The sequence below is a fragment of the Bombina bombina genome, chromosome 11 (assembly GCF_027579735.1).
Source record: "Bombina bombina isolate aBomBom1 chromosome 11, aBomBom1.pri, whole genome shotgun sequence".
NCBI lineage: Eukaryota > Metazoa > Chordata > Amphibia > Anura > Bombinatoridae > Bombina > Bombina bombina.
This window is the reverse complement of record NC_069509.1, coordinates 59,786,036-59,805,879: the sequence shown is the minus strand read 5'-3', so window position 1 is coordinate 59,805,879 and position 19,844 is coordinate 59,786,036. Positions and strand designations below refer to the sequence as shown.

The 19,844-nt window shown below is 37.6% G+C and overlaps 1 protein-coding gene across 1 annotated transcript in view; it reads right to left on the bottom strand.

Annotated features, from left to right (window-relative positions):
• Window positions 1–19,844, bottom strand: part of PKD1 (polycystin 1, transient receptor potential channel interacting) — a 302,520-nt gene that overhangs the window by 66,820 nt on the left and 215,856 nt on the right. The window contains exons 18-23 of the mRNA XM_053694512.1: window positions 18,918–19,061; window positions 17,053–17,332; window positions 16,170–16,386; window positions 15,110–15,269; window positions 4,791–4,940; window positions 3,018–3,162 (exon numbers count right to left, since the gene is read on the bottom strand). Coding sequence (XP_053550487.1) covers window positions 3,018–3,162; window positions 4,791–4,940; window positions 15,110–15,269; window positions 16,170–16,386; window positions 17,053–17,332; window positions 18,918–19,061 — 1,096 coding nt within the window. The remainder of the gene's footprint in view (window positions 1–3,017; window positions 3,163–4,790; window positions 4,941–15,109; window positions 15,270–16,169; window positions 16,387–17,052; window positions 17,333–18,917; window positions 19,062–19,844) is intronic.

The following is a 19,844-nucleotide window of genomic DNA, read 5'->3' as shown; positions in this document are numbered from 1 at the left end:
TATATATAAACAGATCATCTACAAAGCATTTATATAAAAAAAACTAGTGTACAATGTCCCTTTAAACACTTTTATTTTGCTTCCAGCAATTTGATCTCTAATGCAGGCTACGGAATATAAACTGAGTAACATTGTGCAAGTTATAACCCCAGGAACTGCTCAGTGAATAATTTTTTTTTCAAAGGTAATCGGAAAACAAACAAAAAAATAAAAGTGCTAATCTAGTATTTCTGTGATTGCTTTTATGAAGACTATTTCTATAACCAGTCAAACAAGGTCCTGAAAGTAGATTGTACAGCAAGATCATAATATTCACCAGTTTTTTTCTTGATATAAAGGACTCAATTAAAGATCTCTCTAGTGAGAAAAATCTTCAATACGTATGTTATTCTATGCAACCTATTCACTAAATTGTGATATACCTCTATAAAAGCCAGTGAATCTGTGCCTTAAAAGAATGTACTTATGTAAAAATTGCATGTTCTAATTGGTTAAACCATGTCATTTTTGTTATTGCTGAACCTAGATAATGGTGTGTTAAACCCCCGCTAAAGGGGATTAAGCACAAAAGGTAAATTTTTATTCAGGATTCACAAGCAATGTAGATACCAAGCAGAACACAGCTGGTGATTGACAGATTATACCTGGCTCCTGACTGGCTGAATTCTGTTCAGGAACTGTGATGCTCCTGAACAGAATCAGTTATGGGTTAAACACAGGTCTAGTTTACAAGTGGAGCACAATCGATAGCACTTATGTTTGCACGTCTTGGCTTTCACTAACATACCACTTTCAACTTGTAATATGAGAGCAAAAATAACAAAGCTATTGATTTAACTTGAGATGTTAGCACAAAATAGTGCTAATATTTTTTCGCTCCACTTGTAATCTAGGCAGGGGTTATTTATGGTCAGTAATGCCAAAATGCTACACTCTAACAAATAAATTAATGTAATTTTTGCACAAAAATGTCCCTTTAAGATCGCACAGGAATCAAATTTGTTTCATTGTTGAATTTTTCTTTTTTATGATCTACTAAAAAAGTATCCGGTAATCTCTTTGACAAAAAGTGTGGTAGATTCATAGCAGTCCAACTTGTTTCATTACAAAACCACTGAAAACAGAACTGAAAAAATAATTCCCTTAAACGCACATTTTCTGAGAGCCAATTTTCTGACTTGAGCTATTTCTCTGCTATAACAATGAACTGATAAATCAGACTTTGGCATGCAGCAACAACCCCAGCACTTTGTTTGGCTGACACGTCTGTGCTTAATCTGGTATGCGACATCACGGGCTGAGCAAGGCTTACATAGAGAAATATGTCTTGCAAATGATGATAGATCTCTCCTTTAGACCGCTGAGATCCAACCGCAGTAAATCTCTTCTGTTCAGGACCCGAGAGAGGACTCATAATTCAAACAATACATTTGCAGGTCTTATTTCATATCTTAGGCCAGTGACATTATTAAACACTTTATATCATCTCCAGAAACCACTGCCAACATATGCCTTGCTGGAAGGATGCACAATTCTCCTCTTTAATTAGCACAGCTGGATGACTGCCCAGTCATAGTATAATAAAATTAGTGGCGCTTTATTAATTAAAAAAAATGTAAAAACATATTTATATTAAATCTTAACTGATCCAAATTTGCAGTTTTTACTCAAAGGGACATAAATAAGAAATAATACAAATGATGTAATGTGCTAGATAAGGGATAAAAAAAGATAATGAAAATTAAATTTAGATCCACAGCAGTAATAATACACTGACCTGAGCACATACACACATATCCTACACTAGTGGGAGCTAGCTGCTGATTGGTGCCTGCACACATGTGTCTCTTGTGATTGGCTAACTAGTGGTGTTCAGCTAGCTGCCACTAGTGCAATGCTATTCCTTCAGCAATGGATAACATGAGAATGAAGCAAATTTGATAATAGAAGTAAATTGGAAAGTTGTTTGAAATTGTATGTTTAATCTGAATCATTAAAGAAAATTTTGGAGTTTTCTATTCCTTTTACACAACTAGTGGCTACACACATATGCTACCTCTGATTGGCTCAGCAGTGTTATTCAACGCTACGCCAGAATATGGCTAACTGGTTGTATACACTGTCTGTGGCAGAATAAAAATACCCCCAAGAAAAAAAATGACTTTAATTTCACTTGAAATTAAACGCATCTTCCATGTTCCTTTAGATAAAATAAAATCATATTAAGAGCAGGTATTATTATTATTTTGTAAAACAGATGTTCTTGGACAGATAATTATTGTTTTGCTTTTATGCTTGTGAGGCATGTCAATGTCCACCAATAGAGAAGTGGGAGTTCAGCCAGTGAGCAATCAGTCCTTAAAGGGACTTAAATAGGGAATGTAATTTTAAAAAACTTTCCAATTTACTTTTATCACCAATTTTGCTTTGTTCTCTTGCTATTCTTAGTTGAAAGCTAAACCTATGAGGTTCATATGCTAATTTCTTAGACCTTGAAGACTGACCTTGAAGACCTCTAATCTGAAAGCATTTTGACTACTAGAGGGCATTAGTTCATGCGTTTCATATAAATAACATTGAGCTCATGCACGTGAAGTTACCCTGGAGTGAGCACTGATTGGCTAAAATGCAAGTCTGTCAAAAAAACTGAAATAAGGGGGCAGTTTGCAGAGGCTTATATACAAGGTAATCACAGAGGTAAAAAGTATATTAATATAATAGTGTTGGTTATGCAAAACTGGAGAATTGGTAATAAAAGGGATTATCTTTCTTTTTAAACAACAACATTTCTGGAGTAGACTGTCCCTTTAAGGTCCAGTTATAGTCAGATATGCAGTTCCTGTTAACTTTGAAACCCACATAAGAATGTACTTTACATTTCATAATTTAGTTTATAAGTATGAAACTACAAGAGACACTTCTGCATCTGATTCTAAACCACTAAGTAATCATAGAGCTTGTTATCACAAAGGAAAGTCAGAAGAGCTGCACAGAGGAAAAAAGAAAAAACGTCTCACCCATGATATTAAGGATATTGTCTGCGATGGAGGTTGGGGTCATTGTGCCTTGGGTTGTCTCGTTTTGCAAGATAGACATCATGGCTTCCAGTTTGTGCAGTGTCTTCTGCTGACAGGATGTACAGACAAGCTGTTTGCTGGCCACCTGAGCACAGAGGTCGATTAGTGACTGTACAGATTTGTAGGATACCACAAGATTAGTGCAATACGAGGGAATACACGGTATATAGCTACTGACTGCATGTGTGATTACATGGTATATAGTTGCAGACTGCATGTGTGATTACACGGTATTTAGCTGCTGACTGCATGTGTGATTACACGGTATATAGCTGCTGAATCATATCAGAGAACTAAGTCACACCTGAATCATATAAGCACTCAATGTCATGTCTGAATCTTATCAGAGCCCCAAGTCATGTCTGAATCCTATCAGAGCCCCAAGTCATGTCTGAATCCTATCCGAGCCCCAAGTCATGTCTGGATCCTATCACAGCCCCAAGTCATGTCTGGATCCTATCACAGCCACAAGTCATGTCTGGATCCTATCTCAGCCACAAGTCATGTCTGGATCCTATCACAGCCACAAGTCATGTCTGAATCCTATCAGAGCCCAAAGTCAAGTCTGAATCCTATCAGAGCCCCAAGTCATATCTGAATCCTATCAGAGCACCATGTCATGCATGAATCATATCAGAGCCCCAAGTCATGTCTGAATCATATCAGAGCCCCAAGTCATGCCTGAATCGTATCAGAGCCCCAAGTCATGTCTGAATCCTATCAGAGCCCCAAGTCATGTCTGGATTCAATCAGAGCCCCAAGTCATGTCTGAATCCTATCAGAGCCCCAAGTCATGTCTGAATCCTATCAGAGCCCCAAGTCATGTCTGAATCCTATCAGAGCCCCAAGTCATGTCTGAATCCTATCAGAGCCCCAAGTCATGCATGAATCATATCAGAGCCCCAAGTCATGCCTGAATCATTTCAGAGCCCCAAGTCATGCCTGAATCATATCAGAGCCCCAAGTCATGCCTGAATCATATCAGAGCCCCAAGTCATGCCTGAATCATATCAGAGCCCCAAGTCATGTCTGAATCATATCAGAGTCCCAAGTCATGTCTGAATCAAAGCAGAGCCCCAAGTCATATCTGAATCCCATCAGAGCACCAAGTCATGCCTAAATCATATCAGAGCACCAAGTCATGCCTGAATCATATCAGAGCACCAAGTCATGCCTGAATCATATCAGAGCACCAAGACATGCCTGAATCATATCAGAGCACCAAGTCATGCCTGAATTATATCAGAGCACCAAGTCATGTCTGTTTCATACCAGAGCACCAAGTAATGTCTGATTCATACCCGAGCACCAAGTCATGCCTGAATCATATCATATTATATAGTACAGTACAGCACACGCTGGTCCTTGTAATATATCTGGCATAGACAAATCAAATCTTTCAGTTCTATTTTTCTAAAATATTTTTCTAAAACAAAAATACTGAAATGCAACTTGCAGACAACAGAAACATGAAAGGCACAGTTACATTAAAGAAAAATCTAGAAACTAATATATTCTGAAGCACTTCACATGGTAGGTGCTTCATCTATAATAAACTGTGTTTCAAACAAGATATCTATCAATAAATGTCACTCTCCTACATAAAAGGACCTATTCATTTGTCACGTAAGCAATATATGGTGACAAACCTTCAGCTTAGACCCAGATATTTCCCCAGAATCTCTGTATCCAACATAGGAATGAGCCTCTTACCGTGCACTGCGCTAGTGCCGCAGAAATCTGCTGTATGTCATCCACAGTGTTGACCTTCAGAGATATCAGGGTGTCTGTGATGTTCTTGCGCACTATAATTCGCAGGTCTCGCTCGCTTGGGTCTATATCTTTGTGTGACACCTGTTCATACTGACAGACGGACAACAAAAAGTCATATGTAGAGCAACACAAAGCGTTAAACTTATCAAGCTCCCCTTAATAAGCCGTTAATGTTAGAATTAATCATGTAATGGATAAATGAGCATAAAATGAAAATGAGTTAATTTTTTAATTACAGAATGTAATGGTCAAATGAGACTAAAATAAACATTTTTTTATTTGTACATTGATTGCATTGCAATAACAGATATTCTTTATATTGCAATTCTTCTCCACATCTCCTGTGCAAACTATTTTCTTTACTTATGATAACCTCTAACTTTCTAATTTTCATATCGATTTATACAGCCTCATAATGTTTGGTATATCTGTGGGCACAGAAATTATTTATTTAGTCTCACAGACAGAATGAGGTTCTGTGAAACCTGTATTGAAGCTGCAAGGAACGCAATCTGAGTTGGGCCTGTGTCTTATTGTTCAGTCTGCACAGAAGGACAGAACATTTAACAGTCTCCAGCACTAAGATGTAATGCTTAACAAACATGTCAAAATACATAAAGAAATATTCTTAAAGCGACATTACAGACAGAATTAAAAATGCACATTAACGCATTTCACTTTTGAACAGAAGCAATATACTTCTAGGAAAACATAAATTATGCTTACCAGATAATTTCATTTCCTTCTGTATAAGGAGAGTTCATGGCATCATTCCTTACTGTTGGGAAATATTGAACCTGGCCACCAGGAGGAGGCAAAGACACCCCAGCCAAAGGATTAAATACCTCTCCCACTTCCCCCATCCCCCAGTCATTCTGCCAAGGGAACAAGGAACAGTAGGAGAAATATCAGGGTATAAATGGTGCCAGAAGAAAAATATAATTTAGAGGGCCACCCATCGGAGAACACGGGCGGGGGCTGTGGACTGTCCCTTATACAGAAGGAAACTAAATTATCTGGTAAGCATAATTTATGTTTTCCTTCTTAATATAAGGAGAGTCCATGGCATCATTCCTTACTGTTAGGAAACCTATACCCAAGTTCTAGAGGATACTGAATGATAATGGAAGGGACAAAAATAGAGGTCGACCTTAATCTGAGGGCACCAAAGCCTGCAAAATCTTTCTCCCGAAGGTTGCATTAGCTGAAGCAAAAACATCAAACTTGTGAAAATTTCGAAAAAGTATGTAAGGAGGACCAGGTAGCCGCCTTACGAATCTGATCCATAGAGGCCTCGTTCTTAAAGGCCCAAGAGGAAGCCACTGCTCTAGTAGAATGAGCCGTAATTATCTGAGGAGGCCTATGTCCCGCTGTCTCATAAGCTAAGCGGATAACACTACTCAACCAAAAAGATAAGGAAGTCGAAGAGACCTTCCTTCTGACCCTTACGCTTTCCAGAATAGGCAACAAATAAGGAAGAAGTTTGTCTAAAATCCTTAGTAGACTGAAGATAGAACTTCAAGGCGCGAACCACGTCCAAATTATGAAGCAAACATTCCTTCGAAGAAGAAGGATTGGGACACAAGGAAGGAACCACAATCTCTTGATTGATGTTGCAGTCTGACACGGCCTTATGAAGAAAACCTAACATAGTACGTAGGAGAGCCTTATCAGAATGGAACACCAGATAAGGAGGCTCACATTGCAAAGCGGCAACCTCTTAAAAACAGAAAACACAGGGCGCACAGAAGGGTCCTCTATAAGCTCCTATTCAAAATGAACCCTTCCCTAGGTATAATTAAAGACAATAAACGAAAATGTATGGTAAGGAGCGCTCATAAGAGCAATAGAGTACTGGAGGAATAAATTAAAAATAAAATATACAATTTATTACTCAATGGAATACAAAATGGTCAACGAAATATATGTTCAAATCAAATACATATGGATATATTAAAAAAAACAAATTTGAGCAAATATATAAGTTAACAATATTAAAAAAGGGACGTCTCCCTGAGTAAAAATGAAATTACTGTTGCATGAAAATGGCAAACAAATAATACAATTCATATGCGAAATACTAAAGTGCAGAAATCTAGAGTGCAGTTTGCTAAAGTGCATAATATATAACAAACCTTTAGTATAAGTGCTTAAGATAGACTTAATAGCCAAAATAGTAATCAAATATTAATCAAGTATAATATGCCGCAACTACATGGTCGAATGCCAAAAAATGCAATAACCTACAGCCCACAACTAAGATAGGGAATCTAAGTGCAAAGTGAGTGCAAATAAAAGTCTCTGAAATCAGCGCTAAGTGTGAGACTGATGTTGAGTGTTTCAAAGCTCTTGTGAGTAACCACCCCTTAGCGGTTATTTCTGTATTGTTGGCTTGCTATGCAGACAATATTATCCTAAGTGGCGCCTCTTTCTTCTGTTTCTACAGGACATATCTCTAGTGTTTCAAAGAGTATTACGACAGCCCAAATAGGGGTAGAGCAGACTGACCTCAGAGTAAAAAGTATCTAGCAAAGTCTGACATATGCGTAAGTGCAAAAAGCTCTCTTACTTGTGTTGGTAAAATATTCAAGAGGACCTTTAGCCTTTTAAGGTGAATATTTCCTTTCCACAGTATATCTGCCAACAACATCGTATATATAGCATGTAAAACATACAAAAAATGTAATTCCTGTTATATATATAGGGGTTAAATAAGGACTGGGACCTTACTGTATTTTTATGATAAATATTACTGAGATAAAAATTACAATCTATTGCTGTTGTTCTATGATAAAGTGAATGTTGGTTAAGAAATTAGAAATTTAACTAATTATAGTTACTTTGTTGCTATTATGTATATATAATAAGAAATGTATAAGTGTGAGTTAAATTAATGAATAAGTTAATGTGCTAGATAAGAAAGGGTTAATTACACTTGAGCGCCACCTAGTGGTATACATGTATATAAGTCACTTGATGGTTTGTATCAGGTATGGCATGAATAAGGGAGACTAATTCCGAAACGTTGCCTTTTTTTACCTCCAATAAATGGTAATATTTGCTGTCACCTGCCTGCTTTTTCTTTGATTTGTGAACTGGGGACCTGGGCAGTGGTCCTTAGGTGGCTTGCAACATTAAGCCTGTAAGTGCTGAAAAGCTTTATTCAAATATATTAGAAACATACATCTGGTCTAATACAATAAAGGCATATAATAGATCTTTACAAGAATTAAATGAAAAGTTAAAAGCTAACAGTGATGTCTATAGTAATGGGTTAATATGGCAGGCTCTGGATGAGCATTATTACAGCATGGGAATCAAAGAAAATAATCAATATTATAAATGAAGAAAATATGTTATAATATACAAATTAGGAATAGCTACAATTAACCAGAAGAGAGTCATCTTGCAATCAGGATTTTCTAAGATTAATGTGACAAGAAAGGGGGATAAGTCTAGTTCAGAGTTTAGGCCAAAAGGATGTAAGGTCTGCATGTTATAAATTAGCTCTGCTTCCTTTCTCTTGGGGTTTTGCTCAAAATTTCCCCCTCTCCAGTCTGCACGGACTTTCGAGATTCCCCAAAATTTGAATGCTTTAAAGCCGTTTTTATGAACTTCACGAAAATGATTATACATATGGGTGTCTAGCTTCCCCTTCTTAATGCAGTGTAGGTGCTCTCGTATCCATTCCCTGAGGGTCCTAGTGGTCTCCCCAATATACTGTTTGTGACAGGTGCATTTGATAATGTAGACTATGCCCTTATCCTGACATCTTATAGTCTCTTTGATTTTATGTACATAACCATTTTGTCTGGATTTAATTTCTTTACACTTGGAGCTAAATTTACAAGATCTACATCCAAAGCAGGGGGGGAAAACAGACAGTAAATTCCCCTGTAGGTCACTTTCTTTTTTGGGGGGTTTACCTTTCTTGAACTCACTTGGAGCCAGTATGTTTTTCATATTTCTAGCTCTCTTATATACTATCTTGGAGGAACTTGATACCTTATCCCCTATAATCGGATCTGTATGTACTAAATGCCAGTATTTTTTCATACTCTTCTTAAATAAATGGTTGTCACAGTTAGTCTGTCACTAGAAGGACATTAAAATCAACTGTAGCCCCATTCTGTTTCTCATATATCTTTTTTGTTTACCTGTTCTTTAGCTTTTTCAATAGTTTCAGGGTCATATCTTCTTTCTAAAAAATTATTTTCAAGGATCTGTATCTGTTCCTCATAATCTGCAGGTCTAGAGCAGTTGCGTTTGATTCTCAAACATTGTCCTTTTGGGATGTTATTTTTCCATTGGCTGAGGTGACAGCTCTTTGAATGTATTAGATTATTGGCATCAACTTTTTAAAAATGTGTCTTTGTGATTATACTATTCTCTATCACTTCAATGTCTAAGTCTAAGAAGGTGATTTGATCTGGGCTAAATGTTTAAGTAAAACTAATGCGTATGTTGTTTTCATTCATTTCGGGCAAGAATAACTCCAAATTTGTAGTGGTTCCCCCCACAAATAAAAATTATATCGTCGATATATCTCCTATAGAGTACAAGATTCGCCCCAGTCTATGAGGGTGAATAAATTCCTCCTCCAATTTACCTAAAAATAGGTTGGCAAAGCTTCCATTTTTAAGGTTTTATCTCTAGACATGAATAGGTTGGCGGCCTCTATTCCCAACTTATGTTGTATGCTTGTGTATAGGGAAGATACATCGCAAGTTCCCATTATTAATCCTTCTTCCCATTGTATTTGATTTAGACATTGTAGTATGTTCTGTAGTGTCTTTTAAATATAAAGGCAGATTTTTAATGTAATGCTGTAGGAAAGTATCAATATATTGGGAGAGGTTGGATGTGATTGAACCAATGCAAGATATGATTGGTCTTCCGGGTGGGTTCACTAGGTCTTTATGAACCTCTGGTAAATAATAAAATACCAGGATTTTTGGGCATTTTGGATTTAAAAAAATGATATTCCCTATTTAAAATTATCCCTTTTCCTTGCCGTCATTTAGAATTTTTGTAAGTCTACCAGCAAATTTTTTGTGGGGTCTAATTTTAACTCCTGATATGTCCCTGTATCATTTAACAGTCAATTGGCTTCTTCTAGGTATTTTGCAGTATCCAAGAGGACAACCCCCCTCCCTTATCAGCCGGCTTAATGGTTAGCCCTTTGTCTTTTTGTAAAGTTTCCATAATTTCCCTTTCTTTTCTTGTTATATTATTGGTAGGATATTTGTGTAGTTTAGCATTAGCTACATTTCTTTGTACTAATTTCTTGAATAATTCTAAATTTCTGCTTTTTTCATTAGTAGGGTAGAATTGTGACTTAGGTTTTAGGTCTGTGTGTTTCATTTCTGGGTTAGGGTTCACTGCCATTGAGTTAGTCTGTTTCTGTACTATGTTTCTTTCAATTGGATTTTTAAGGAAGAATCTTTTAAGGGTAAGTTTTCTTACAAATTGGCTTATATGTATATGGGTATTAAATTTGTTAAGTCTTGTTGTGGGTACAAAATTAGGTACATTTTCTTCCTCTGTGGTTAGTACCCTGCTATTTTGTTCTCTTCATGCCTCTTGCCCTTTCTTCTTCCTCTTGTTTCTCTCTGTTTCTTTTTCTTAGGGGTGGGCCATTTGCAGTTGGCTGGTTTTTGGATGTTCTTTGTTTTGCTGGGCTTTCCCCTAAAAAATGATTCTCAGTTCTTGGAGTAATGGGTTCTATTGGTAATTTCTCAAATCTATTTGTACATGTTATATCCCAGTTCTGGTTGCTGTTCGTTTTGTGATTTCTCTCTTTCCCTATATGTATTATAGTATCTATCATTTCCTCTTCTAGAATTATCATTGTAGTAGGAGTTATATATATCTATAATCATTATAATTTCTATATCCAAAATGACTATTGTATATGTGTTCATACCACCTCCTCTGGTCATAGCTTTCATATTACCTGCCTCTATTTCCATAATATACATATCCTCTTTGTTGGGTATCAAATCTCCTATTATAGTATTTGGATTCTAGTATGTCTTCTCTGTGTCTCTATTCCTCTGTTCTGAGTTATAGTTGAAGGAATTTTTATGGTTTCTTTGGTCATCATGTGTTTGTGATCTAGGTAAGTCTCCTCTATCACTCTCTTTTTCTTGTGTGTTTAGGTAATCTGATATACTATTACGTGTGTTAGTTTCTATTTCACCTTCTAATGGGACTTCCTTACCCATCACAAGGTAATCTCCTTTGTCTCTCCTATGTTTTCTCCACTTTGTATCCAATAGTTCTCTATTTAGAACATTCAATCTTTGCAATATACCTGTCTGTTCTCTTTAAATCTTTTATCTTCTTTGAGGTTATTTAACTCAACTTTTATTTGGGATATATTGTTTCCTATTGTTTCTAATGAGTCTGCCCTAGATCGTTTTAGTATATTGATTAGTGTAAAACATGTACTCTCCAGGGCATCATCACATTCCTTTTGAAAACTGCTTTTCAATTCATAAGTACAATTCTTTTTAACCCTTAAACCTCTAGGTACAAGATTATAATTAATGTATTTTTTTAAAAAAAGACTAGTTCTGTCTTTTGCTTCAGTTCACTCGTCATGTTTTTCTCTAATTTTTTTAAAGTGGAGTCAAGATCTATAGGAGAAGTGTTGGCTTCAGTGAAGGTGTCATTACCCATATTTTGTAGTACTTTATCTCTCCAAGTGAAGATATCATCCTCCATAACTATGCTGCCTCTGTTTCGGCTCACAAGAGCAAGAGAAGAAAATAACAAATGCTTAAAAACTGAAAAAACAAGGCGCACAGAAGTGTCCTCTAAAAGCTCCTATAGAAAACAAACAAGGAAGAAGTGTCTGAAGATAGAATTTCAAGGCGCGAACCACGTACAAATTATGAAGCAAACATTCTTTCAAAGAAGAAGGATTGGGACACAAGGAAGGAACCACAATCTCTTGATTGATGTTGCGATCTGACACGACCTTAGGAAGAAAATCTAACTTAGTACGTAGGAGAGCCTTATCAGAATGGAACACCAGATAAGGAGGCTCACATTGCAAAGTCGCAATCTCAGAAACTCTGCGCGCAGAAGCAATAGCCAGTAGAAAAAGAACCTTCTAGGACAACAACTTAATGTCAATTTCATTCATAGGCTCAAACGGAGCCCGCTGCAAAACCTTAAGAACTAGATTCAGACTCCAAGGAGGAGCATCAGATCTAAACACTGATCTCATCCTAGTCAGAGCCTTAACAAAAGACTGTACATCTGGAAGCTCCAAGAGCCTCTTGTGAAGTAAAACAGACAGGGCTGAAATCTGGCAGAAAGACCCTTCTCCAGTCCATCCTGGAGAAACGATAGGATCCTGGCAACCTTAACCTTATGCAAGCGAAATCCACGCTCTTCACAACAGAATAAATAGGTTCTCCACACCTTATGATAGTTGCGGCGAGTAACTGGCTTACGAGCTTGAATGAGAGTATCAATAACTGTCTCAGAAAAACCTCTCTTGGCTAAGACTAGACGTTCAATCTCCATGCAGTCAGCCTCAGAGAATCTAGATTTTGATGAACAAAAGGACCTTGTTCCAGCAGATCCATGTGACAAGGTAACTTCCATGGAGGAGAAGATGACATCTTCACCAGATCCGCAAACCACATTCTTTGCGGCCACGATGGAGAAATCAGTATCACTGATGCTTGCTCCTGCTTTATCCAGGCCACTACTGATGAAAGGTATAGAATGACTGGGGGATGGGGGAAGTGGGAGAGGTATTAAGCCTTTGGCTGGGGTGTCTTTGCCTCCTCCTGGTGGCCAGTTTCAGTATTTCCCAACAGTAAGGAATGATGCCATGGACTCTCCTTATATTAAGAAGGAAATATATCACTGTTTTTAGTGTGTGCTCTTACTGAACATGGTGCACATTAAGCATATCAAAATAGGGCTTTGTGCACCATCATTTTAACCCCTTAAAGACCAGGCATTTAAGATAAAAACTTGCCCAAAAGACAAGAGAATTTTTAGCACTTTTGCCATCACTTCATTTAACCCGAAATAGAGCCTTGTTTTTTTTTTATTAACCAATCAAAACTATATATTTTTTTAGTAGACAACCCAAGGTATTGATCTAGGCCCATTTTGGTATATTTTATGCCACTGTATCGCTGCAAAATGCGATCATATTAAAAAAATCGTTAACTTTTTCACAATCTTTGGGGTTCTCACTGAAAATATTTACATACCGCTTGTGCAGTCATAACAAAAATGGATATAAAAGCTTCCTCTGGGATCCCCTTTGTTCAGAAATAGTAGATATGCATGGCTTTGTCATTACTTTTTGGTATAAGAAGGCCGCCAATTGCAGCTGTGCACCACAAGTCTGAAATTCCTGGCAGTTAAAGGGATAGTAAACCACAACATTTTATTTTATGATTCAGATAGAACATACAATTTTAAACAAATTTGTAATTTACTTATTTGCTTCATTCTCTTGTTATCCATTGCTGAAGGGACAGCATTGCACTACTGACAGGAAGCTGAAAATATCTCTTTAGCCAATCACAAGAGACAAATGTGGGCAGGCACCAATCAGCAGCAGCTCCCACTGGTGTATGATATGTGCATATTCATTTTTTTAACAAGGGATACTAAGAGAACAAAGCACATTTGAAAATAGAAGTGAATTTAAAAGTGTCTTAAAATGACCTGCTCTATCTGAATCATGCAAGTTTAATTTTGACTTCCCTATCCCTTTAAGGGGTTAATTAGGTAGCTTGTAAGGTTAAAGGGATTATACACTAGATTTTTCTTTGCGTAAATGTTTTGTATATGATCCATTTATATAGCCTATACAGGTTTTTTTTGTTAATGTTGTTTTTTTTTAAATGGATAGCTTTGCTTATTTTTAAACAACATTGCACTGGTTTTCAGACTCCTAACCAAGCCCCAAATTTTTAGAAGAATATTGATGTATACCTACTCCAGCTTGCTCCTGTTTGTGTAAAGAGTCTTTTCATATGCAGAAAAAGGGGGTGGGGTCTGCTTTTTTGCTATAGAACCACTTTCAATGGATGTTCCAGCTAAACTTTTCAACAGAGCTAAACTGGGAGCTTCTAAGTACGTTTTTAAACGGGTTTACACTGGAATTTTAGATAAATATCTGTGCATGTTATTCTTTATAGTAGTGTCTATTACATGCAGTTAAATGAAAATTGGTGTATACTGTCCCTTTAAGTTTAGCTATAATTTAGAGATTACCCTCTCACCTGACACCTTCCACCCCCTGATCCCTACCTGATCGCTCCTAAGCAGCTCTCTTCCTTCCCTCACCCCCACTGGTCACCACTATCTTAGGTACTGGCAGACAGTTTGCCAATGTGAAGTTTGAGTGCTTTTTTCAAAATTTTATTTTCTACAGTATAGGATTGCCACCCTTACCTTCCCACCTCTCTGATGCCTCCCAAACAGCTTGCTAACCCTCCCCCCTTTAACTAGGTTAGGGTACTGTCTGCCAGTACCCAGTTTATATAAATTTAAGTTGTATTCAGTGTTTTCCCCCAGTTTTTGTAAATACACATCTTTCTGTAGGGTAGCGCCCCCCCACATCTTCGCTCCAAGCAATCCTTTTTCTAGGGCCTTTCTCACCCTTCTTATTACATTTTGTCCCATCTTTGTGTTTTGTTTCTGCAGTGTAGCTGTCCCACCCATTCCCACCACCCTCCAGCTCACTCCTGTACCCCTCCGGTGATGGGCTGCCCACCTGCCTCCCCCCTGATCCTCCCACACCACCAACAATCGGCACCACCGCTACCCAATGCAGAGAGGGACACAGAGTGTCTCTTTCTGCATCAGTCTTTCTGCACATAAATAGCGCAATCTTCCCACTGTTAGCCAGATTGCGGAAAAAAGAGTCCCAGGACAGCAACGCCGTACAGGGTACAGTGCTGGTCCTAAATGACCAGGGGTTACACAGTGTGTCTGCTCAGAGAGCTGGGAGTGACTTGTATCATATGTAAAGTCAGTCATTGGAAGCAAAATACAAGGCACTGACAGTAAAATCTGCCACTTAAAACAGTGATGACTTTTAATAGAAGTGTTTTTTGCTAATGCAAGTATATTGCAAAAATGCTTATATTCAAAACTAAAATGCACATAGGTACATATTATTGTATCTGGAAAGTCTCTTTAAACAATGACTAAAATAAGAGTAACTAATCTCTACTTATATAGATCCCCAGCTCTGCCAGATTTGTATTTACCTCATTGAGCACTGTGATAAGAGCCAGGGAAAACTCGGTGACGTGCTGGGGGTCCCCTTGCTTCATCAGACCTTGCAGGGTGGTCTCTGTCAGGTTATACAGCCAGTGAGCTAGGCTACGAAACCCATCAGGGACGACGGGCATAGAGATCACCAGAGATCTGAACAGCAGGGAAGAAACGCAGCGCAGTTAATAAACATAGGTTCACAAATTGTTACTCATTTTTATTTAGCTATAACAACATCTGTGTAGCTCTGTAGCTATTCAACTACTCTGCTGTCTGACAATCCCCTCATAAATTTCCATCCCACAGCTACCCGCATCTTTTCCCCCCTGTCCGTCACTCCTGCTCCTCAGATAGTTTCCTTGTGTCAAAAAAAATCTTTCTACAGCCAGAAAGAGTGAATACTTCTATTAGCAAAAATGCTTCTAGTAAAAGTTATTGCTGTTTTCCAGTGGCATACACACATATGCTGTGAGGGTCCGTGCTCCAGTCTTCAAGCTCAGAGAGCTGACTGTGGTGTGTATTGTAAAATTCATGCATTTTCCAGCCTTCAAATGGTTGAAAAGACCTTTATTTCTTATACTGGTCCATAAGTAAAAAAACAACGTTTCAGGGGCCCGCAATAGGCCCTTAGTCATGTATGTGGTGTGCATTGTGTCTGTGAAGACAATTTGTGTCATACAAGACACTGCTGACTCTCTGAAAAGGTGTGGTGTTTGAATGCTACTGCATGGGCCCTCACAGCACATGCGCTTATGCTACTTAAAAACAGTAATGACCTTTACTAGAAACATTTTTGCAAATGGAAGTTTATTGCAAAAAAGCTTGTATCAAAAATGTAAATGCACCCACACGCATTTCACTTTTGACCTTTGCACACAGCTCAGGGACACCAAATTCCTCATTCTCCTAGCATGTCACGTCCTTTCTATTGTTTACATAATCTCCTAATACACCTCCCTAGGGGTGTACAACATACAGATGCATCTAACTACATTACAATAGGTTTAACATAACAGAGGGGGGAGTAGATATTATAAGCTCAGTTACACCTACTGGTTTAAAGCCAAGGTTGCTGCTCCCTGCTGGTCCTGAACGACAACAGAAATGTTCACCAAATAGTGTGACTCGTTGAAACCAATGGGTAGAAATGTGCTGTGTTCTGAGCGGCTTCCCTTGTAAACCCAAAATTCATCACAGTGGTCGTCCCGGCAGCGCTTAACAATCAGGCTGAAAACCAGAGAGGGACTGTCATCCTCTGCATCTCTCCAACCTGAGAACAAGATGTAAGGATGTAAATCTGCCAACATATGACCGTTCTATGCAAAAAATAGTTGTTCATATGTACACAACTGTATAGGAGAAGGGGCAGACAATTAGCAATTCATTTATTTATTTAAATGAAAACACTTGCAGTAAAACACATAAAATATAATTAAACACACATTTTACTTTAAAAATGGCATTCTGTAATTTGTCAAAAAATTGTAGAATTACTGACTCGTGTACTATTTGCTTAAAGGACCAGTAAATCCAGTTTATTTGCATGATAAAAAGATAATGCAATAGCACTTAGTCTCAACTTCACATGAGTAGTTAGTGCTACGGAATCTGTTGGCGCTAACAGTACATTTTTCCTGATAAATTTCAAAGGTATGTCTATTTCCACTCATCCTTTATCATGTGACAGTCATCAGCCAATCACAAATCCATATCCATATATTCTATGAATTCTTGCACATGCTCAGTAGGAGATGGGGCATCAACAAGTATAAATAAAAAAAGACTGTGCACATTTTGTTAATGGGAGTAAATTGGAAAGTTGCTTAAAATTGAATAGAATAAGAGTTTATCTCATTTTCTAAGTGTGAGTTCTATTGTAGCAAGTGGAATCATTTCTGTTGCTTTGTCTCAGATATGGGATGAAGGATACACTGACCTGTGCAATTAAACTGGACCTTTGTGGCTAAAGCATGAATTGTCCTAGTGGGGTTGATCTTGCAGGTCCCACCAGATGGGGGGGTGTTGGGTAGAAGATCAATAGAAGCGAATCCTTCCTCTTCCATTGTGGGGTCACTGACATGCAGAGTGAATTTGTAGCCTTCTCCATCCCTCAGAACCCCCTGTCTCAGCACCAGGTTCATCTCTCTGTCTCCTGTGGATGTGGTGGTTGAGTTCAGAGCCAAAGGCCGATTACTGAAACTCTGTGCTGTCCATCTCTGTAAATGAGGAACACAACCGATAAGTGGTGTTTGGACCGGACCCTAAATCCAACCAACTAGGGCAAGTGAAAGAACAAGACAGGTTGGGTGCAAAGCAGAACTAGTCAAGTTTAACACTAAATTCAAGACCAAGATTTCAGTTAAAGGGACTACTCCAGAATTGTTATTGTTTAAAAAGATAGATAATCCCTTATTGCCCATTCCCCAGTTTTGCATAAGCAACACGGTTATATTAATATACTTTTTTACCTCTTTGATTACCTTGTAGCTAATTATCTTCTGACAGCCCCCTTATTTCAGTTTGTTTGTCAGATTTGCATTTTAGCCAATCAGCGCTGACTCTATCTATATAACACACATGAACTAACACTGTCTAAATGTGAAAAATTGTCAAAGTACATTGAGATATGAGGTGGCCTTTAAGGGCTTAGAAATTAGCATATGAGCCTACCTAGGTTTAGCTTTCAACAAAGAATACAAGAGAACAAAGCAAATTTGATGATAAAAGTAATTTGGAAAGTTGTTTAAAATTGCATGCCCTATCTGAATCAAAAACGTTTAATTTTGACTAGACTGTACCTTTAATATATATACTGGCCATAGGCAGAAAATAGGTTTGCAAATTGCATGAGAGCATTTTACTGTTACACTATTATGTGCCTTAAAGGGATAGTAAGGTCCAAATTAAACTTTCATGATTCAGATAGGACATGTCATTTTAAACAACTTCTATTTTACTTTTATCATCAAATTTGCTTTGTTCTCTTGGTATTCTTAGTTGAAAGCTAAACCTAGGTAGGCTCATATGCTAATTTCCAAGCCCTTGAAGGCTGCCTTTTATCTGAATGCATTTGACAGTTTTCATAGCTAAAGGGCGTTAGTTCATGTGTTTCAAATAAATAACATTGTGCTCACACACGTGGAGTCACTAACTGCCTGAAATGCAAATTTGTCAAAAGATCTGAGATAAGGAGGCAGTCAGCAGAAGCTTAGATACAAGGCAATTACAGATTTAAAAAGTATATTTCTATATCAGTGTTGGTTATGCAAAACTGGGGAATGGCAAATAAAGGGATTATCTATCTTTTTAAACAATAACATTTTTGGTGTTTAGTGTCCCTTTAAACTGTTGATATATTCTATACGGATATAAAAAAAAAAATACTTTTTATGTCCTTTTAAGAGTCTATAAAACATCTTATGCGTACCTTTCAATAAAGGAACAACTGTTTAATGTTATTAGGCATCTCCCATGAGATCCCTTTAAATTTGGCATTGTGTGCCAACATCCATCACTTCTCAGTGCACTCATATACTACAACCAAGTGAGATCTCGGCACAGTACTGGGACCTGCACACAGATCCGCTTCATGAATGAGTTGACATAAAAATTCTACCCCTCCAAGCACTGTGTTGTCACAATAAACCAATAGAAATATTCCAGATATTCAGTGCTTGGCTGCAATAGAATGGATATACAGTGATTTGTCAATGCCGTCTGCTACAAACAGTAGATTATGCTATTGGAGCAGGCGGTAGAATTTCATTAGAAAAATGTAAGAAATGTTTGCTTTTATCTTACCCCAGATCTGGCCTCATCTTGACAGTTTGTGCAGCTTCCCTCCAGGTAGACGTAAGAGCTGGCGCTCACCTCGTACACAGATTGTGCCTTACATGACACACATTTCAGAGACACAATAGGGACGCTTCCTTTTTTAATTAGTACCTAAAAAAAGAAAGTGAGAACCCAATGATCCTTATATATTCAAATCGTTGTGTGCTCTGATGCGATTCGTAGCTACTGTTGTTGACAAATGATTTTGCTCTAATGTGTTACATTGTAATATCTTTACATTACTAACCCTAGTTTACTATGTTGCAGAGATGTTAAACACATGGGCAAAGTTTTGCTCAGGAGTCGTAAGCATTACAGGTCTAGAGCAGAACACAGCAGTCATAAGTAGCTGTCAATCACAAGTGGTTTTTTGTTTGGGAGCTGCAATACTTATATTTCCCGAGCACGATTTTGACTATGTGTTTAAATTCTTTGTCAATAATGCAAACACGACAGCCCATGATAACTTACATTTACAGCATGCATATTTTACTTTAGAATGTCCCTTTATTGATTTTCTGAACCAACTGTGTTACTCGGATATATTACTGAGGTTTATCAACCCCACATTTGTGCATATCATATCAATCAATGATCACTTTTGAATATGTGCTAATATTTTTTTTTCTCCAGCAACTAACACAGAATACATGTTTTTATATTTTAGAAAAAAAAAAAAAAGAGGAGGCTCAAAATATATTTTATTAAATGGATATGAAACCCAATTTTTTGTTCAGCACCTGGGTAGCACTTGCTGATTGGTGGATAAATGTAGCCACCAATCAGCAAGCACTACCCAGGGTGCTGAACAAAAAATTGTCTGGCTCCTAAGCTTACATTCCTGCTTTTCAAAAAAAAAGATACTAAGAGAACAAAGAAAAATATACAATAGGA